Genomic DNA, 23,495 nt, shown 5'->3' on the forward strand with positions numbered 1-23,495 from the left:
ATAAGATGCAATTGTATGATAAGAATGGTTTGTTAAATAAGTATTGTATTACAATGATGACTTATGACTATCTATGTTTATGATTCTTTTTATTGATTAGTAGTTTGATTCTTGGAAAGTTGTATGAGGTGTTGGGGCACCACTCAAATTGAATTGAAATGAGCTATAGCCTTAACAGAATGAATCAATGATAGGCTATATAACCTTCAGGAGGAGGCAAGAATAAGGATATTTACTCAGATTGTAAGGGTCAAAGATGTATCTTTAGAGGAATTTGGAGAATTGGATTACAATAAATGACGTGTGAAAGATTATATATGGTTATGTCGAGGTAGATTGTTCAGAATGTGATAGGTAACAAATGGATGTTAAATAGTGTGGACCTATAATTTTACATGGTTAATGAGGATCGGAGGGGATTAAAAGTACTTTGTTGATGAGACAAAATAGATTGTTATAATGTGTTAATGGTGAGTAGAGGTTATGAGATTATAGTATACATAAATATTGGAGTGATCAAGGGTTTCTTGGAGTTATTGCATGAGGTAAATGATGGTGGTTGAAAATGGTATGTGAAAGTTTAGGTGAAGTTGACATTAAGTGTGACTTAATTATTTTACCCTGATGGATAAATATAGATTTGAAATTAGTGTTATCGGTTTTGGTTGTGACTTATATCTATCATGCTATGCTTAAATGGAAAGAGAAAGCGCCATAATTTGAAATTTTTTTTAGAGGCGATAATGTGTGCGCTAAGAAGACCTGATACTAGTGGCGGTTTGAGAGTAAGGTAAATGGATGGTGTTGTTATGATGTTTGTTAGCATTAAGAGTGTTGGCTTTAGTGGAGCCTTGTGAGAGTATGTGAAGTTTGATAAGTCGAATATGTGTAAGACTATAATAGATATCAGACTGGTTGGTTTTGGATGGCTAAAAATTAAGGGATGTAGTAAGATGAATGGAAATATTCAATATGGATATTATGGAAGAAGTATTTAGTTTTATTCGACCTTGGTTCTATACATCTTTATGTGATTACCTTCTTCATTTTAAACATGGTTTAGAGTATGATTCAATACATATACTCATGTGTATTTCTACAACTACGGGTGAACCTCTAGTGGTGGATCGGATGTACCGATCCTCTTATGTCCTCTCGACAGAGTAGGATCCTTTGGCGGACTTAGTAATTTCAATTATGGAATATTCGGAGTTGTTTAGAATAGTTGAAGTATATTAGAGGTTGTACATTTGAAGTGTATCGCTTGTTGGGTGTTTACTTAATCTTATTTTTCTTCGGGTTGCATAAGTTTGATTTTCCATGATGACTACCCGATGTCTAAAGATCAAATTTTTATTATAACTTAAGTTGTAGAGAGGTTGTGCTGTGAGAAGAGAATCATAATAAGACCGGTAACAATTTGTGCATTGAGAGTGTGTGGTAGTGGGTTCATGTTCACTTTTTGTTCGTATTCAGTATTGATTTAGAAGGTTATCTTAGTTATGTCAGGAAAAAAAATTCATCATGGTGGTTGTGTTAAGGTCCAATGGGTTTTAGTTTTAATTGGATTCATGAGTTAATTGTGGCTTGATAGTCTCTCTTGATTTATAGATTTTCCAAAGTTTGATTCAAAGGCTCAGTTCTAAGTACTCTATCTTGATGGAATGGTCTTAAGGAGGAGCGCACTTGGAGATATGAACACCAACTAGTAGATCATAATTCAAGCTTTTGATAATGTCAATTATTCTTTCTTCTTCTTCCTTATGTTCGGGGACGAACATGATTTTTAGTGGTGGATAATGTAATGACCCGGATCCGAAAAGATCATTTTTGATAATTTTTAATTGTCATTTAACTAAATTAATTAATGTCGGGTAATTTATTTATTTTTAATAATAATAGGCCAAGTTTGAAATATTTAAATAGGTTATTAGAAAGTGTTACTTTTAATACATATATAATTTAAAAAAATGGAAAAGGAATTAATTAAATAAATTAATAAAATAATAATAAAAAAAAGGGGCAAAGTGCCCTAGGCTATTAAAAAGCCGCATGGCTTTAAGAAACAGAAAGAAAGGAACAATCTGGAAAAAAAAATACGCAGGTAAGAAAAGAAAAGAAAGGGAGAAAAGAAAAAGAAAAAGGAGGAGAAACAACGATATTTTTATCTCGAGATATCAAGGTAATTATTCTTATCCTTTCTATTAAATTTTTGAGTAACTAGGAATAGATTTTTAGGTTAAAACGTGTATAATTTATACTAATATGTGAACTTGGGGTTATAAATGTGTATAAGTATTATGGTTCAATCATTGGACAATGATTAGTCCTAATCATTGGACAATGATTACTCCAAGATTAGGATTATTAATAGTGGAACGATAAATATGAATTTGAACATTGAAAATAAGTGGTTTCAGCAAATAGTTTTGTAGTCCGCCATTGGTGTGTAGGGCAGTTAGTTTCGGCTTTAATTATTTTCATTTGATTATCATATTAGGATTCAAGTTTTGATATATTGAGATATGTGTTAAATAGTGGGTGCATTATGATATATAAAAATCATTATAATTATGTTATTCGGAGAATTAAGATTTAACCCTAAACTTGAAATTCAAAAAATATGAGATTTGATCAATTGGTTGGAATAAAAATTTAGAAATTTTATTATAAATTTGGATGAGTTTTGGGTGTAAGCTAGAGATATAGCAATATGAATGTTGTTAGTTTCGAAATCATATCGTGGTTATTTATTTGAATAGATTTTATTGGTTTGGAAGTCAACCAAAAAAGGAAGGCTCAAGTTTTTGAGTCATTGTTCGACTATTTGAGGCAAGTGGATTTCTAAACTCTTGTTAAGTGTATGAAATGTGTGTATGTCCTTGTGGTATATGTTGGGAGTAACGGGATTGGTGATGGGTTGACTTGTCCACATTGATTAATTCTAATGATGAAAAGAATGGGGATAACAAAAGGCATTGTGATTAATTGTTTATGTGTGTTGTGTTGAGAAAGGGTTGAAGGCTTGTTGAATCATTTTTTATGTAACTTCATGTTTTTGTGGTTGTGAACTGTGCGATGTTATGAAAATGGTCATCTCCTCATTATATGTGTGAACTTGTCATCTGCATTATTCTGAGGCATTGGTTGTGGCAAGTGTTATGTGCATTGAGAAATAATGGGTACTTAAGAGGATGTACCATTTCGAGGGAAGTATCGCGCGCCGCGATGGATACTATATTTCGAGGGACGTATCGCGCACCGCGATGGTTACTATTATCGAGGGTCGTGTCGTGCGCCGCGACAGATGCATGGACAGATATGTCCCCCATGGGTCCCGGACTGAGAGACAGCGGGTGTGTATCACTAGGTCAGACATGCATCATTATACTTGACATTGCATTCCATTACATTGCACATACTTATCATTAGTGAACTTGATATTGTGTTTTGCTGATCTAGTGATTGCCTTTTTGCGGAACTTGTGATTGTTGAATACTAAGCTTGTTATTGAGGATATATAATTTGTTGAAGTGTTGTTGTTGAGGATATGTAATTTGTTGAAGTGTTGTTGTTGAGGATATGTGATTTGTTGAAGTGTGTTATTGAGGATATGTAAATTTTTGGAAGTGTTGCTATTAAGGATATCTAATTTGTTGAAGTGTTGATGTTGAGGATATATAATTTGTAAAGTGTTGTTGTGGAGGATATGTAATTTGTTAAAGTGTTGTTGTGGAGGATATGTAATTTGTCTAAATGTTTTTGTTGAGTTACGTTCTATGTAAACTGTGAGTTGTTAGGTTGGGCTGATGTTTATGTAGGTTGTAGTTGTGGAGGTTCGGTTGGGGGTGGTCATCTCAGCATCCCTCCTTACTCTTGTTTATGATTTTGTTCTACTCTAGAAACAATATCATATGAGACTTATATTTTCTTTTGATCCGATTGTAATACTTTAGACGCTTGTACACGTGACAACCAGGTTTTGGGGTATAATGTAAGTTGATAGTAAATTTTCCGCATTTTTATTGTAATAGTTGAGTTTTAGGCTTACCTGTCTTGGTGGGATAAGACGAGTGCCATCACGTCCATTTTTGGGTCGTGACAGAGTGAAAAAATAATAACTCACCGTAACTGTTCGGGAAGATTCCACCCTAAAAGGATTTTGAAGAATAGAATTCTTTAGTCAATATTTAAAAATGTTACATAGACGAAGAAGATAAAATAGTAAATTTGTAATCTATCGGTAATAAGTATATTTTACCCAATTCTATCACGGTGATTGAAGCTTGATTCAATAAAGTCCTTATCTATTATTATATGGTGCACAAGTCAATAAAAATACTTGTAATTGAAATAGTTATCGATAATTGTTCACTTCCCTCTTATGGAATTAGAATTAACACTTATGACGTGTTGTTGAATAGTGTAAGATTTGACGCATTATCACTTAAATATCTTCTGTCAGAAATATTATTGAATTCTTTGTACAATCCATTTGTAACTACTTGTGATCTCATAACAATATACATATGAAACGTCATCCTAAAACAATTTAAGCTTAATCGCTAAAATTTTGGGTGAAATACTCTAAATTTTATATTGAAATATTCGTATTCTTAAAGATGTAAATTTGTATATATTTAATTTGGTTTTCTTATTTATTAATAAGTCTATAAAAAATTACCTTTTTACTATAAAAGCCCAGCTCTTTGTGATCTCCTAACAACGTACACTACTTACTTTATTCTAAAATATATTTAATAATAATTACAAAAATTCAAGTTGATATATCTTTAAACTTTTAAAAGTCATTCTTATCCTAAATGTATCAGTAATTATGAAATTGGTATGTCAATTAATAACTCCACAAAAAGATATTACTATAAAAGTTGAATGTAATTTTTTTTCACTTCCCCCATCAAGAAAATTTTATATTTTTAGATAGTATATATTAAGTCAAGCAAGGTTTCGATTTAATAGTATTATATTTACAAGATTTTTTAATGTCTGACTTTATGAATTCACTATTCTAAACTAATTAATATTTTTTTTGTAGATAAAATGAGTACTTTCATCAACAATGAAGAGTTCAACAAGAAAAAAGTGATCTTCATAATGGGGGCCACAGGAACGGGAAAATCCCGTCTCTCTGTTGACGTTGCCACCCATTTTGAAGGAGAAATAATCAACTCGGATAAAATGCAGGTTTACAAGGGACTTGAAATTGTTACAAACAAGATCACATACGCTGAGAAACAAGGTGTACGACACTATTTGTTAGGTATATATGTTTATTCTCAAGAATACTTATATCAAATGACTACCTAGATAATTTTATAATAGTAATTATAGATTCTAGTGAAAAAATATACTTTACTATTAAAAAAATATTTCTTTCAATTCTGAGAAAGTTAATTTAATTACATTTTCTTAGGTGAAATTAAACCAGATTCAGACTTCACAGCTGAAGATTTTTGTTTGCAAGCTGTCGTCTATATAGAAAAAATACTGAAGAATCAACGTGTTCCAATTATTGTTGGAGGGTCCAATTCATATATCGAAAAACTTGTTGAAGATCCTGTGTTCATGTTCAAATATAAGTATGATAGTTGCTTTATTTGGATTGATGTTGAGCAATCAGTCTTGAACCATAGAGTTGAAATGAGGGTTGATCAAATGGTCAAAGAAGGTAATTCTTGTAATTATTTTATGTATCAATACAGATATACTATGATGCAACTAGCTAAAAACTTTTCTTATATAATTTTCTACTTTTGGTTATCAAATATATGTTCTACTAAATAAAAGTCTTCTTTAAATTTGTGTTGCATGTAGGGCTAGTAGATGAGGTGCGACAGATTTTCATTCCAGATGCAGATTACACCAAAGGAATCCGACGGTCCATCGGTGTCCCCGAAATGGACAGATATTTAAGGGAAGAAACAAATATAGACGGAGATGATGAATCAAAGCAGATGATTCTTCAAGCTTCAATTTCAAGTATTAAGCGTAACACTCGTATGTTAATTTGTAACCAACTTGACAAGATTCAACGATTAATAAGCGAGAAAATGTGGTCAGTGCATCATATAATTACTATGGACGTTTTCAAAGAAGCCAGAGAAGAAGATATTGACGAAGCATGGAGGAATACTGTTTTGCAACCATGCCTAGATATTGTGAAGACATATCTCAAAAGCGATCATCACAATTATTATTGAGTGTACATAAACTTTCATTATCACCATCTTCTGTTTTGGTCTCTTTTATTTTTTACCAATTTTGTATTGTTTGATTCACATTACACACATATGTGTATGATATGACCATTATATCTATATATGTTACTCTTGTCTGTTAAAAAATTGTTACGTATAGATGAAATATTTATTTTAAGTTTCGATCCAAGCCCAAGACCAAGGTCGAAGTCCAAGTCTTCTATATTTAATATATATTAATACAAATACGTTTGTACATAATTACATAAGATCACTCATAATGTTAAGCTAATAGAGTGATAAAATAATAACTTACCATAAATGTTCGGAAAGATTCCACCCTAAAAGGATTTTGAAGAATAGAATTCTTTAGTCAATACTTAAAAATGTTACATAGGCAAAGAAGATAAAATAGTAAATTTGAAATCTATCGGTAATAAATATATTTTACCCAATTCTATCATGGTGATTGAAGCTTGATTCAATAAAGTCCTTATCTATTATTATATGGTGCACAAGTCAATAAAAATACTCATAATTGAAATAGTTATCGATAATTGTTCACTTCCCTCTTATGGAATTAGACTTAAAACTTATGATGTGTTGTTGAATAGTGTAAGATTTGACGTATTATCACTTAAATATATCCTGTCAGAAATATTATTGAATTCTTTGTACAATCCTTTTGTAACTACTTGTGATCTCATTACAATATACATATAGAAACGTCATCCTAAAACAATTTAAGCTTAATCGCCAAAATTTAGGGTGAAATACTCAAATATTCTTATTCTTAATGATTTGAATTTGTATATATTTAATTTGGTTTGCTAATTAATAAGTCTATAAAAAATTACATTTTTACTATAAAAGTCCAGCTCTTTGTGATCTCCTAACAACGTAAACTACTTACTTTATTCTAAAATATATTTAATAATAATTACCAAAATTCAAGTTGACATATCTTTAAACTTTTAAAAGTCATTCTTATCCTAAATATATCAGTAATTATGAAATTGGTATATTTTATCAATTAATAAGTCCACAAAAAGATTTTACTATAAAAGCTGAATGTTTTTTTTTTCACTTCCCCCATCAAGAAAATTTTATATTCTTAGATAGTATATTCCAAGTCAAGCAAGGTTTCTATTTACTAGTTTTATATTTACAAGATTTTTTAATTTATGACTTTATGAATTCACTATTTTAAATTAATTAATATTTTTTTTGTAGATAAAATGAGTACTTTCATCAACAATTAAGAGTTCAACAAAAAAAAAGTGATCTTCATAATGGGGGCCACAGGAACTGAAAAATCCCGTCTCTCTGTTGACGTTGCCACCCATTTTGGAGGAGAAATGATCAACTCGGATAAAATGCAAGTTTACAAGGGACTTGAAATTGTTACAAACAAGATCACACACGCTGAGAAACAAGGTGTACGACACTATTTGTTAGGTATATATGTTTATTCTCAAGAATACTTATATAAAATGACAACCTAGATAATTTTAAAATAGTAATTATAGATTCTAGTGAAAAAAATATATTTTACTATTAAAAGAATATTTCTTTTAATTCTCAGAAAGTTAATTTGATTACATTTTCTTAGGTGAAATTGAACCAGATTCAGACTTCACAGCTGAAGATTTTTGTTTGCAAGCTGTCGTCTATATAGAAAAAATACAGAAGACTCAACGTGTTCCAATTATTGTTGGAGGGTCAAATTCATATATTGGGAAACTTGTTGAAGACCCTGTGTTCATGTTCAAATGTAAGTAAGATAGTTGCTTTATTTGGATTGATGGTGAGAGATCAGGCTTGAACCGTAGAGTTGACATAAGGGTTGATCAAATGGTCAAAGCAGGTAATTTTTATAATTATTTTATATATCAATACAGATATACTATCATGCAGCTAACTAAAAACTTTTCTTATATAATTTTCTACTTTTGGTTATCAAATATATGTTCTACTAAATAAAACTCTTCTTTAAATTTGTGTTGCATGCAGGGCTAGTGGATGAGGTGCGACAGATTTTCATTCCAGATGCAGATTACACCAAAGGAATCCGACGGTCCATCGGTGTCCCTGAAATGAACAGATATTTAAGGGAAGAAACAAATATAGATGGAGATGATTAATCAAAGCAGATGATTCTTCAAGCTTCAATTTCAAGTATCAAGCGTAACACTCGTATGTTAATTTGTAACCAACTTGACAAGATTCAACGATTAATAAGCGAGAAAATATTGTCTGTGCATCATATAATTGCTACAGACGTTTTCAAAGAAGATAGAGAAGAAGATATTGACGAAGCATGGAGGAATACTGTTTTGCAACAATGCCTAGATATTGTGAAGAGATTTCTCAAAAGCGATCATCACAACATTATTATTGAGTGTACATAAACTTTCATTATCGCCATCTTCTGTTTTTGTTTGTTTTATTTTTGACCTATTTTGTACTGTTTGATTCGCATTACAAACATATATGTATGATATGACAATTATATCTATATATGTTACTCTTGTTTGTTAAAAAATTCTTACATATAGATGAAATATTTATTTTAAGTTTCGATCCAAGCCGAAGACCAAGGTCCAAGTCCAAGTCTTCTATATTTAATATATATTAATACAAATACGTACGTACATAATTACATCAGATCACTCATAATGTTAAGCTAATAGAGTGATAAAATTATAACTCACCATAAATTTTCGGGAAGATTCCACCCTAAAAGGATTTTGAAGAATAGAATTCTTTAGTAAATACTTAAAAATGTTACATAGACAAAGAAGATAAAATAGTAAATTTGTAATCTATCGGTAATAAATATATTTTACCCAATTCTATCACGGTGATTGAAGCTAGATTCAATAAAGTCCTTATCTATTATTATATGGTGCACAAGTCAATAAAAATACTCGTAATTGAAATAGTTATCGATAAGTGTTCACTTCCCTCTTATGGAATTCGACTTAATACTTATGATGTGTTGTTGAATAGTGTAAGATTTGACGCATTATCACTTAAATATATTCTGTTAGAAATATTATTCAATTCTTTGTACAATCCATTTGTAACTACTTGTGATCTCATAACAATATACATATAGAAACATCATCCTAAAACAATTTAAGCATTATCGCCAAAATTTAGGGTGAAATACTCTAAATTTTATATTGAAATATTCTTATTCTTAAAGATGTGAATTTCTATATATTTAATTTGATTTGCTAATTAATAAGTCTATAAAAAATTACATTTTTACTATAAACGTCCAGCTCTTTGTGATCTCCTAACAACGTACACTACTTACTTTATTCTAAAATATATTTAATAATAATTACCAAAATTCAAGTTGACATATCTTTAAACTTTTAAAAGTCATTCTTATCCTAAATATATCAGTAATTATGAAATTGGTATGTCAATTAATAAGTCCACAAAAAGATTTTACTATAAAAGCTGAATGTAATTTTTTTTCACTTCCCCCATGAAGAAAATTTTATATTTTTAGATAGTATATTCCAAGTCAAGAAAGGTTTCTATTTACTAGTTTTTTATTTACAAGATTTTTTAATGTCTGACTTTATGAATTCTCCATTTTAAACTAATTAATATTTTTTTTAGATAAAATGAGTACTTTCATCAACAATGAAGAGTTCAACAAGAAAAAAGTGATCTTCATAATGGGGGCCACAGGGACGGAAAAATCACGTCTCTCTGTTGACGTTGCCACCCATTTTAGAGGAGAAATAATCAATCGGATAAAATGCAAGTTTACAAGGGACCTGAAATTGTTACAAAAAAGATCACACACTTTGAGAAACAAGGTGTACGACACTATTTGTTAGGTATATATGTTTATTCTCAAGAATACTTATATCAAATGCCTACCTAGATAATTTTATAATAGTAATTATAGATTCTAGGGGAAAAAATATACTTTACTATTAAAAAAATATTTCTTTCAATTCTAAGAAAGTTAATTTGATTACATTTTCTTATGAGAAATTGAACCAGATTCAGACTTCACAGCTAAAGATTTTTGTTTGCAAGCTGTCGTCTATATAAAAAAAATACTGAAGACTCAACGTGTTCCAATTATTGTGGAGGGTCAAATTCATATATTGAAAAACTTGTTGAAGATCCTGTGTTCATGTTCAAATATAAGTATGATAGTTGCTTTATTTGGATTGATGTTGAGCAATCAGTCTTGAACCGTAGAGTTCACACGAGGGTTGATCAAATGGTCAAAGCAGGTAATTTTTGTAATTATTTTATGTATCAATACAGATATACTACCATGCAGCTAGCTAAAAACTTTTCTTATATAATTTTCTACTTTTGGTTATCAAATATATGTCTACTAAATAAAACTCTTCTTTAAATTTGTGTTGCATGCACAGCTAGTGGATGAGGTGCGACAGATTTTCATTCCAGATGCAGATTACAGCAAAGGAATCCGACGGTCCATCGGTGTCCCTGAAATGGACAGATATTTCAGGGAAGAAACAAATATAGACGGAGATGATGAATCAAAGCAGATGATTCTTCAAGCTTCCATTTCAAGTATCAAGCGTAACACTGGTATGTTAATTTGTAACCAACTTGACAAGATTCAACGATTAATAAGCGAGAAAATGTGGTCAGTGCATCATATTATTGCTACAGATGTTTTCAAAGAATACAGAGAAGAAGATATTGACGAAGCATGGAGGAATACTGTTTTGCAACCATGCCTAGATATTGTGAAGAGATTTCTCAAAAGCGATCATCACAATATTATTATTGAGTGTACATAAACTTTCATTATCGCCATCTTCTGTTTTGGTCTCTTTTATTTTTGACCTATTTTGTACTGTTTGATTCGCATTACAAACATATATGTATGATATGACCATTATATCTATATATGTTACTCTTGTCTGTTAAAAAATTCTTACGTATAGATAAAATATTTATTTTATGTGTTTATCCAAGCCTAAGACCAAGGTCCAAGTCCAAGTCTTCTATATTTAATATATATTAATACAAATACGTACGTACATAATTACATGAGATCACTCATAATGTTAAGCTAATAGAGTGATAAAATAATAACTCACCATAACTGTTCGGGAAGATTCCACCCTAAAAGGATTTTGAAGAATAGAATTCTTTAGTCAATACTTAAAAATGTTACAAAGACAAAGAAGATAAAATTGTAAATTTTTAATCTATCGGTAGTAAATATATTTTACCCAATTCTATCAAGGTGATTGAAGCTTGATTCAATAAAGTCTTTATCTATTATTATATGGTGCACAAGTCAATAAAAATACTCGTAATTGAAATAGTTATCGATAATTGTTCACTTCCCTCTTATGGAATTAGACTTAACACTTATGATGTGTTGTTGAATAGTGTAAGATTTGACGCATTATAACTTAAATATATTCTGTCAGAAATATTATTGAATTCTTAGTACAATCCATTTGTAACTACTTGTGATCTCATAACAATATATAACAATATATATATATATATATATATATATATATATATATATATATATATAGAAACGTCATCCTAAAACAATTTAAGCTTAATCGCCAAAATTTAGGGTGAAATACTCTAAATTTTATATTGAAATATTCTTATTCTTAAAGATGTGAATTTGTATATATTTAATTTGGTTGCTAATTAATAAGTCTATAAAAATAACATTTTTACTATTAAAGTCCAGCTCTTTGTGATCTCCTAACAACGTACACTACTTACTTTATTCTAAAATATATTTAATAATAATTACCAAAATTCAAGGTGATATATCTTTAAACTTTTAAAAGTCATTCTTATCCTAAATATATCAGTAATTATGAAATTGGTATGTCAATTAATAAGTCCACAAAAAGATTTTACTATAAAAGTTGAATGTAATTTTTTTTCACTTCCCCCATCAAGAAAATTTTATATTTTTAGATAGTATATTCCAAGTCAAGCAAGGTTTCTATTTACTAGTTTTATATTAAAAAGATTTTTTAATGTCTGACTTTATGAATTCACTATTCTAAACTAATTAATATTTTTTTGTAGATAAAATGAGTACTTTCATCAACAATGAAGAGTTCAACAAGAAAAAAGTGATCTTCATAATGGGGGCCACAGGAACGGGAAAATCCCGTCTCTCTGTTGACATTGCGACCCATTTTGGAGGCAACTCGGGTAAAATGCAAGTTTACAAAGGACTTGAAATTGTTACAAACAAGATCACACACGCTGAGAAACAAGGTGTACGACATTATTTGTTAGGTATATATGTTTATTCTCAAGAATACTTATATCAAATGACTACCTAGATAATTTTATAATAGTAATTATAGATTCTAGTGAAAAAAATATACTTTACTATTAAAAAATATTTCTTTCAATTCAGAGAAAGTTTATTTGATTATATTTTCTTAGGTGAAATTGAACCAGATTCAGACTTTACAGCTGAAGATTTTTGTTTGCAAGCTGTTGTCTATATCGAAAAAATACTAAAGACTCAGCGTATTCCAAATATATAATTGCTACGGACGTTTTCAAAGAAGACAGAGAAGAAGATATTGACGAAGCATGGAGGAATACTGTTTTGCAACCATTCCTAGATATTGTGAAGAGATTTCTCAAAAGAGATCATCACAATATTATTATTGAGTGTACATAAACTTGCATTATCGCCATCTTCTGTTTTGGTCTCTTTTATTTTTGACCTATTTTATACTGTTTGATTCGCATTACAAATATATATGTATGATATGACCATTATATCTATATATGTTACTCTTATCTATTAAAAAATTCTTACGTATAGATGAAATATTTATTTTATGTTTCGATCCAAGCCCAAGACGAAGGTCCAAGTCCAAGTCTTCTATATTTAATATATATTAAAATAAATACGTACTGTCACGACCCAAAACGAGTCGTGAATGGCACCCACCTTTAGCCTACTAGGTGAGCGAACCAACAAACCTAAAACCCAACATATACCATTATATCACTTATGAATAGCAAAAAAAAATAACACGGAAGATCCAAAACTTATTAACTTAGTCAATTAAATAAACTTCTTAAGTTTAATACTTATTATTCCCAAAATCTTGAAGTCATCACATCAAGAATATCTATCCTCAAATTACCAAATCTAAGAGTATTTAAGGAGCTAAAATGAATAAAAAGATGGTCCATGTCCAAACTTCAAGGACATCAAGACATGAAGGAGAGAATCCAGTCCGAGCTAAGAATGGTAGCTCACCCTGAAGTCTGATGTGCTGGAGACTGGCTAAAGTTTAGGGCGAGTCGAAGTCGATGATACCCTTGCTGCACTCCACAAAATAACAAGGAAGAAAATACAAGTAGGGGTAAGTATAAAGAAACGTACTGAGTAGGTATCATTGGCCAACTCAAAATAGAAATTAGTATATATTAAACAATTGTATAAAATCAACTACAATACTTAACAGGTAGCAAGCAATAAACACATGAACCATTGACAACAACACCGTGATAGGAACACCCTCAATCACAACATCAAGCATACCTATGAGGAATCAGGCCTCCACACCATACTCATTTGGGAAATAAGTTCTTTGAGTTTTAGTATATTAAGTTAATTCAGATTTCTGTCCTTTAACGTTATTGTGTCGGAACGTGATACTCCGATCCCATAAACCGTGACAGAAAAATGCTGACCGATCTGCGATGGACCCTCAACTACAGCGTGTAGTGAAGACTGAATAGGACGGGCTGGGTAACCTTCTGAACTCTGCCCTCTAGAGTAAGAACCACTAAACACACATCCCTTACAGAACATCTTAAATGTAGATGTTGTGGTGAAGTCGTTTGGTTTCACCCCTTCTACCTCTATCACAAAATCAACCACTTCCTGAAAAGATTTTGCTGCAGCAGCTACCTGTAAGGCTGAAATCTGCAAATCTGACCTCAATCCTTTCGCAATGTGACGAATCCGCTCATGTGGACTGAAGCAAAGCTGAGTGGCATACCTGGATAGTGCACAAAATTTAGCCTCATAAGCAGCAACAGACATACTTCCATGCTCTAGGATCAGGAACTCATCTCTCCTCCTATCCCTGAAAGTCCGGGGTATATACTTCTCCATAAATAAGCTAGAAAATGATCCCCAAGTCATGGGTGGTGCCTGCGCTGGTTGACACTCGACATACGACCGCCACCACATTTTGGCATTCCCCTGAAATTGATAGGTCACAAACTCAACACCGAATCGTTCTACTATGTCCATCTTATGTAGCAGCTCATGAAAATCAACCAGAAAATCATTGGCATCTTCAGATTCTGCACCCTTAAAGACTGGAGGTTTCAGCTTTGAGAATTTAGTGAAAAGTTCATGTTGATCACCTGTCATTATAGACCTGTAGTCAATCGAGGAAATGTGCCTACTTCCAATGATGCATCCATGCGGGGAGCCACATGAGATGCATGTTGTACTCCCAGAACCTGAGGTGCTGGTGCAGAAAACACAGGAGGTGTCTGGCCCTGATCAGATAACCCGCTAAGATAAGTAAGAACCTGATTAATCATCTCTGGGAAAGGTTGGAGTGGTAATTCCTCATCTTGAACTTGCTCATTTTCCCCTTCCTCACCCTCTCTTACTACCTCATTAGTCGGTGGAGGAGTCACTACTCTATTCCTCGCTGGACCAGGTGTTTGTCCCGTACCTCTAGTGGGCGTCCTCATGCGATCTCTACCACGACCTCTTTCCACTGCTCCTCCTCAAGTTGCAGCCCCAATGGTTGGCTCAGACGCACCCTGTCTTGCCGGTGTTGGTGTTAGCACAGTTGTTGCTCTAGTTCTATCCATCTGCAAAATAGATTGAGAATGTTAGATACCAATTTGTATCACCTAGATACCAATTGGATCCAAGAAATAGCACGAAAGAAAGAAAAAATTGAGTTTTCCTACAGTCCTATAGCGTCTCAAATAAAAGTAAGGGCGTCCACCTACCGTTCCTCAAGACTCTACTAGACTCGTTCTTGAGTGATGAGACCCACGAACCTAACGCTCTGATACCAAGTTTTTCACAACCCAAAACGAGTCGTAAATGGCACCCACCTTTAGCCTAGTAGGTGAGCGAACCAACAAATATAAAACCCAACATTTACCATTATATCACTTATGAATAGCAAAAAAAAAACGCGGAAGATCCAAAACTTATTAACTTAGTCAATTATATAAACTTCTAAAGTTTAATACTTATTATCCCCAAAATCTGGAAGTCATCACATCAAGAACATCTATCCTTAAATTACCAAATCTAAGAGTATTTAAGGAGCTTAAATGAATAAAAAGATGGTCCATGTCCAAACTTCAAGGACATCAAGACATGAAGGAGAGAATCCAGCCCGAGCTAAGAATGGTAGCTCACCCTGATTTCTAATGTGCTGGAGACTGGCTAGAGTTGAGGGCGAGTCAAAGTTGATGATACCCTTGCTGCACTCCACAAAATAACAAGGAAGAAAATACAAGTAGGGGTCAGTACAAGGAACACGTACTGAGTAGGTATAATCGGCCAACTCAAAATAGAAATCAGTATATATTAAACAATAGTATAAAATCAACTACAACACTTAACAGGTAGCAAGCAATAAACACATGAACCATTGACAACAACACCCTGATCGGTACACCCTCAATCACAACATCAAGCATACCTATGAGGATTCAGGCCTCCACACCATACTCATTTGAGAAATAGGTTCTTTGATTTTTAGTATATTAAGTTATTTCAAGATTGCTTTCCTTTAACGTCATTCTGTCGGAACGTGACACTCTGATCCCACATACCATGTCAGAACGTGACACTCTGATCCCCTAATACCGTGTCGGAACGTGACACTCCAATCCAATTATCTCATTATTCATTCTTCAAGCCTTCTTTATTCAAGGCGTCATTTTTAATAGAGAGGGTTCAAGATTAGAAATCCAACAATCTCCTTATGTTAGGCCAACCACAGACCACACAATCAAAACTTCAACCACAAAATCAAGTATATAGGAGGCTTTACAATATCACTCAATACATATCGATTGCTATTAAGAGTTTATCTATCACATAGAAATAAACCATAACCTACCTCCACCGAAGAATCAAAATTAAGCAAGCTACCTCCCCAATGACTTTGCCTTCCTCAGTGCCTATGAATCTTCTCAATATGGAGTCTAATCCGCTTGCTTTCTTCTTTCGTTCACTCTCTCTCGCTCGTTCGTTCACTTCTATTCTCTTTATTTTTCTTCTACAGATTCTTTTACCCTAATTATCATATAATTTATTATGATAAAGTAACCCACTATTTATTTCCCTACTATCTTCTTTAACCCCCAACTAAATAAATTATTAGACTTACCCCACTAATTTTATAATTATAATCATGAATAGTCCGAAACACACCTTTAAAAATTTTAGCGGAAGTCCAACCAAGTCGGGGTTACGCAACTTGTGACGGTCCATCGTATCTAGGACAGTCCGTGCTACAGGTACATCGTGAAGTTCAGAGAGTCGATCTCAGTACCCCGATTCCAGAGTTGAAGTGTTTTAAAACGAAGAACCTCGACGGACCGTCGTGCCTATGACGGTTCGTCCTGGTTGTCGTCGAGGGTAATGAGGAGAGCATTAGTAAAAATTTTACACCAGTATGGGACGACAGAGTCCATGACGGTCCGTCGTGACCATGACGGTATGTCCGAGGTCCGTCAACCCAGTCAGTTTTTATCAAAAATAATTCTACTACTCGAACCGACTAAACAGGCTGTTACAATAGATACCAATTTACCCATCGTTCGTCCTCGAACGATCACAGGAAGAAAAGCAAGGGCGAGAAAGAGTACCCGAATCTGTGAAAAGATGTGGATATCTTTCTTGCATTTCAGCCTCATTCTCCTAAGTGGACTCTTCAACTGGCCGATTCTTCCACTGAACCTTGATAGGTGCAACCTCCTTTGATCTCAACTTGCGGACCTCCCTATCTAGAATAGCAATAGGCTCTTCCTCATAAGAAAGATTCTCATCTAGAAGAATTGAATGCCAACGAATAATATAATTTCCGTCACTATGGTATTTTTTCCGCATAGACACATGAAATATCGGGTGCACTCCTGACAACCCTGGAGGCAATGCCAATTCATAAGACACATCCCCCACGCGCTTCAAAACTTCAAATGGAGCAATATACCTCGGACTAAGCTTACCTCGCTTACCAAACCGCATCACACCTTTCATGGGTGAAATTTTCAGCAAGACTTGTTCACCCTCCATAAAATCCAAGTCCCTAACCTTTCGATCTGCATATTCTTTCTGCCTACTCTGAGCTGCTAGAAGCTTCTCCTGGATGAATTTTACTTTATCTAACGATTCCCTCAAAATATTGGAACCCCAAGGTCTCACTTCAAATGCATCAAACCAACCAATGGGAGACCTACATCTCCTCCCATACAGTGCCTCAAATGGGGCCATATCAATACTTGAGTGATAGCTATTATTGTTTGAAAACTCTGCTAAGGGTAAGAAGTTATCCCAATGACCACCAAATTCTATCACACATGAACGAAGCATATCCTCCAACACTTGAATCGTTCGCTCAGACTGACCATCGGTCTGAGGGTGAAATGCAGTACTAAGATCCAACCTAGTCCCTAATTCAGCATGTAATGTTCTCCAAAACATAGAAGTAAATTGCGTACCCCTATCTAATATGATGGAAAGTGGAACTCAATTCAATCGAACAATTTCTGAGATATAGAGTTTGGCTAACTTCTCTTCTATGTAAGTCGTCTTGACCGGAATGAAGTGAGCAGACATAGTTAACCTGTCAACAATTACCCAAATAGAATCAAACCTACCCAATGTCTTTGGAAGACCAACCACGAAATCGATTGCAATTCTTTCCCACTTCCATTCAGGAATGGGCATTCTCTGAAGTGTACCTCCAGGCCTTTGATGTTCATACTTTACCTGCTGACTATTCGGGCATTGGGCAACAAAATCAACAATGTCACGCTTCATTCTACTCCACCAATAATGTTGCCTTAGATCACGATACATCTTGGTTGCACCAGGATGTATAGAATACCTTGATCTATGAGCCTCTGTAGGAATAGTGTGAATCAAATCATCAACACGGGGCACACAAACCCTTCCCTTAATTCTAAAAACGCCTTCCTCATCAATTATTGCCTCTTTAGCCTCTACTCGCAATACCATATCTCGAATTCGGCTCAGCTTCTCATCACTAAACTGCTTTCCCTTAATCTTGTCAAGAAAAGAAGATCTTGGCTCCACACAGTCCAAAAATCCTCCTTTCTCTAGTACTTCCAGCCTCATACAGTCATTAGCCAAAGTCTGAACCTCTCTAGCCAATGGGCGTCTAGAAACCTGTAAGTGGGATAAACTACCCATGCTTCCTGCTTTTCTACTTAAGGCATCTACCACAACATTAGCTTTTCCTAGGTGATACAAAATAGTAATATCATAGTCCTTCAATACTTCCATCCACCTCCTGTGCCTCAAATTCAAATTTTTCTGAGTAAAGACATACTATAAACTACGATGATCTGTATAAACTTCACACTTGACCCTATATAGAAATGTCTCCATTGCTTTAATGCAAACACAACTGCAGCCAACTTCAAATCATGGGTCGGATAGTTACGTTCATGAACTTTTAATTGCCTTGAAGCATAAGCAACTACATTCCTCTCCTGCATTAGCACTGCACCCAAACCATAATAAAATGCATCACAATAAACAATAAAATTCTTACCTTCCACTGGTAAGGTAAGAATTGGTGCAGTAGTCAACAAGGTCTTGAATTTTTGAAAACTTTCTTCACATTCATCCGACTATACAAATGGAACATTCTGGTTAGTCAAATTCGCCAGCTGCCAAGCAATCGAAGAAAATCCCTTGACAAATCGACGGTAGTAGCTAGCTAAACCAACAAAGCTCCTCACCTCTGTAACATTAGTAGGTCTTACCCAACTCTTCACTGCTTCAATCTTAGAAGGATCCACCATCACTCCATCCTTAGAAACCACGTGCCCCAAGAAGGACACTGAATCTAGCCAAAACTCACACTTATAAAATTTAGCATAAAGTCTCTTCACCCTCAAATTTTCAAATACGATTCTCAAATGTTCCTCATGTTCTTTCCTGGTCTTTGAGTATACCAGTATATAATCAATAAATACAATAACAAAGAGATCCAGGTATGGCTTAAAAATCCCGTTCATCAGGCTCATGAAAGCAGCAGGGGCATTCGTAAGTCCAAAAGACATTACTACGAATTCATAATGCCCATACCTGGTTCGAAAAGCAGTCTTTGGCACATCTGCTGCCCGTATTTTCAATTGGTGATAACCGGACCTCAAATCAATTTTACAGAAGACACAAGCACCTTGTAACTGATCGAACAAATAATCAATACGAGGAATGGGTTAATTGTTCTTAATAGTTACCTTATTCAGTTGTCTGTAGTCTATGCACATTCGAAAACTTCCATCTTTCTTCTTTACAAATAAAACAGAAGCACCCCAAGGGGATGCACTCAGTCTAATAAAACCTTTCCCTAACAATTCCTGAAGTTGGTCCTTCAACTCCCTTAACTCAGCTGGAGCCATTCTATAGGGGGGATGGAAATGGGGTGAGTACCCGGCTCCAGATCAATACCAAAATCAATATCCCTATACGGTGGCATACCAGGAAGGTCTGCAGGAAACACATCCAGAAACTCACAGACTGCTGAAACAGACTCAATCGAAGGTACTTGGGAAGTATCATCCCTGAGATATGCCAAGAAAGCTAAACAACCCTTACTAACCATTCTCTTAACACGAAGAAAAGAGATAATATGAATTGGAGTGGAAATATAGTCACCCTCCCACACTAGCGGATCTGTCCCACGCTGGCCAATGTCACAGTTTTGGCATTACAATCTAAGATTGCAAAATTTTAAGAAAGCCAAGTCATACCCAGAATTACATCAAAATCGACCATCCCTAGAATAATCAAATCTACATATGTATTGCTCCCCACAAAAGTCACAACGCAAGACCTATACACCTTCTCAACTACCACAGACTCACCCACAGGAGTAAGACACGAATAGGCATGTCAAGCAAATAACAATGTAAATCAAGACCAGTAGCAAATGAGGAAGATACATATGAAAATGTGGATCAAGGATAAAATAATACAGAAGCCATGCAATCACAGACCATAAGAGTACATGTGATAACAGCATCAGATGCCTCTGCTTCAGACTCCCCGGGGAAAGCATAACAATGGGCCCTATCACCTGTCTGTCCATTGTCCCTACTAGGTTGCGCTGCAGTAGTTCAAACTTGCCCGCCACCCCGACTGATTTGGTGACCAACATTTCCTTGGCCACCACGTCCTCCAGAATGGCGGCCTCTACCATGACAACCTCTACCTCTAGCTATTTGGGGTCTGTAACTCTATTTTTGACAATTCTTCCTAATATGTCCAGTCTCTCCACATCCATAACAATTTCTCATGTCAAGCATAGGTCTCTATGATAATAATGAAGTCTGGGGATAACCTCTTAACTCAGAAAAATGCTGGCCGGTCTGTGATGGACCCCCATCTACAGCCTGCAGTGAAGACTGAATACGACGGGCTGGGTAACCTCCTGAACTCTGCCCTCTAGAGTAAGAACAACTAAACTCACATCCCTTACGGAACTTCTTAAATGTAGATGCTGTGGTGAAGTCGTTTGGATTCACCCCTTCTACCTCTATCACAAAATCAACCACTTCCTGAAAAGATTTTGCTGCAGCAGCTACCTGTAAGGCTGAAATCTGCAAATCTAACCTCAATCCTTTAACAAAGCAACGAATCCGCTCTTGTGGACTGAAGCAAAGCTGAGTGGCATACCTGGATAGTGCACGAAATTTAGCCTCATAAGCAGCAACAGACATTCTTCCTTGCTCTAGGATCAGGAACTCATCTCTCCTCCTATCCCTTAAATTCCGGGGTATATACTTCTCCATAAATAAGCTAGAAAATGATCCCCAAGTCATGGGTGGTGCCTGCGCTGGTTGACACTCGACATACGACCTCCACCACATTTTGGCATCCCCCTGAAATTGATAGGTCACAAACTCAACACCGAATCATTTTACTATGTCCATTTTATGTAGCAACTCATGACAATCAACCAGAAAATCATTGGCATCTTCAGATTCAGCACCCTTGAAGACTGGAGGTTTCAAGTTTAAGAACTTAGTGAAAATTTCATGTTGATCACCTGTCATTATAGACCCTGTAGTCAATCGAGGAAATTTGCCTACTTCCAATGATGCATCCATGCGGGGAGCCATAGCAGCTGCATGTTGTACTCCCGGAACCTGAGGTGCTGGTGCAGAAAAAACTGTAGGTGTCAGGCCCTGATCAGATAACCCGCAAAGATAAGTAAGAACCTGAAATCATCACTGGTAGGCTCGGGTGGTAATTCCTCATCTTTAACCTGCTCATTTTCCCTTTCCTCACCCTCTCTTACTACCTCATCAGTCGGTGGAGGAGTCACTGCTCTATTCCTCGGTGGACTAAGTGTTTGTCCCCTACCTCTATTGGGCGTCCTCTTGCGACCTCTACTACGGCCTCTTGCCACTACTCCTCCTCGAGTTGCAGCCCTAATGGTTGGCTCAGACGCACCCTGTCTTGCCGGTGTTGGTGTTGGCACAGTCGTTTCTCTAGTTCTAACCATCTGCGAAATAGAGTGAGGATGTCAGATACAAGTTTGTATCACCTAGATACCAATTGGATCAACGTAATTGCACGAAAGAAAGAAAGTATGGAGTTTTCCTACAGTCCTATAGCCTCTCAAAGAAAAGTAAGGGCGTCCCCTACCGTTCCTCAAGACTCTACTAGACTCGTTCTTGTGTGATGAGACCCACAAACCTAACGCTCTGATACAAAGTTTTTCACGACCCAAAACGAATCGTGAATGTCACCCACCTTTAGCCTACTAGGTGAGCGAACCAACAAATATAAAATCCAACATTTAATGTTATGTAACTTATGAATAGCGAAAAAAAATAACGCGGAAGATCCAAAACTTATTAACTTAGTCAATTAAATAAACTTCTAAAGCTTAATACTTATGATCCCCAAAATCTGGAAGTCATCACATCAAGAAAATCTATCCTCAAATTACCAAATCTAAGAGTATTTAAGGAGCTTAAATGAATAAAAAAAATTTCATGTCTGAACTTCAAGGACATCAAGAATGGTAGCTCACCGTGATGTCTGATGTGCTGGAGACTGGCTAGAGTTGAGGGCGAGTCGAAGTCGATGATACCCTTACTACACTCCACAAAATAACAAGGAAGAAAATACAAGTAGGGGTCAGTACAAGGAACACGTACTGAGTAGGTATCATCGGCCAACTCAAAATAGAAATCAGTATATATTAAACAATAGTATAAAATAAACTACAATACTTAACAAGTAGCAAGCAATAAACACATGAACCATTGACAACTGTCACGACCCAAAACCGAGCCGCGACTGGAACCCACACTTTACCCTCCTATGTGAGCGAACCAACCAATCTAACCCTTAACATTTCAATATAATATCGACAGAAAGTATTGCGGAAGACTTAAACTCATTAATAAAAACCAATTCAATAACTATTATTCCCCAGAATCTGGAAGTCATCATCACAAGAACATCTACCTCAAATTACTAAATCTAAGAGTTTCTAAGAAGATAAAATAAATTAAAAGCTAGTCCATGCTGGAACTTCAAGGCATTAAGACATGAAGAGGAAGATCCAGTCCAAGCTAGAAGCATTAGCTCACCCTGATATCCGGAGTAATGAAGACTGGCTAGAGTTGCTCTTGAGTTGAACACGACGGCACGTTTGCTGTACTCCACAAATAACAAAAGGAAAACATAAAAGTAGGGGGTCAGTACAAACACGGGTACTGAGTAGATATCATCGGCCAACTCAAAATAGAAAACAGTATATATCAAGTAATATCATAAAATCAACTATGATGCTCAACATGTAGCAACAACAGCAATATAATCATTAACAAGTACCGCCAAGTTCACACATGAGGACGCAAGCCTCAATTACCATACTCATTTGGGGATTAAGTTCATTAGATTGAGTATATTAACATATTTCAAGATTTATTATCTTTATTCCCCTCGTGTCGGTACGTGACACTCCGCTTCAT

The 23,495-nt window shown here is 34.8% G+C and overlaps 2 protein-coding genes across 2 annotated transcripts; both read left to right on the forward strand.

Annotated features, from left to right (window-relative positions):
* Positions 1 to 5,061: 5,061 nt before the first annotated feature.
* On the forward strand, positions 5,062 to 6,221 carry LOC138339236 (adenylate isopentenyltransferase 5, chloroplastic-like). Its single transcript, XM_069290818.1, has 3 exons — positions 5,062 to 5,281; positions 5,435 to 5,689; positions 5,836 to 6,221. The coding sequence occupies exons 1-3, from the start codon at positions 5,062 to 5,064 to the stop codon at positions 6,219 to 6,221; spliced, it is 861 nt and encodes a 286-aa protein (XP_069146919.1).
* A 1,289-nt stretch (positions 6,222 to 7,510) lies between these two features.
* Positions 7,511 to 12,778, forward strand: LOC138339237 (adenylate isopentenyltransferase 5, chloroplastic-like). The gene is made up of 6 exons (XM_069290819.1): positions 7,511 to 7,676; positions 7,831 to 7,992; positions 8,232 to 8,245; positions 10,637 to 10,817; positions 12,306 to 12,521; positions 12,675 to 12,778. The coding sequence occupies exons 1-6, from the start codon at positions 7,511 to 7,513 to the stop codon at positions 12,776 to 12,778; spliced, it is 843 nt and encodes a 280-aa protein (XP_069146920.1).
* Positions 12,779 to 23,495: the final 10,717 nt, after the last annotated feature.

This window comes from Solanum lycopersicum, chromosome 11 (assembly GCF_036512215.1).
Source record: "Solanum lycopersicum chromosome 11, SLM_r2.1".
NCBI lineage: Eukaryota > Viridiplantae > Streptophyta > Magnoliopsida > Solanales > Solanaceae > Solanum > Solanum lycopersicum.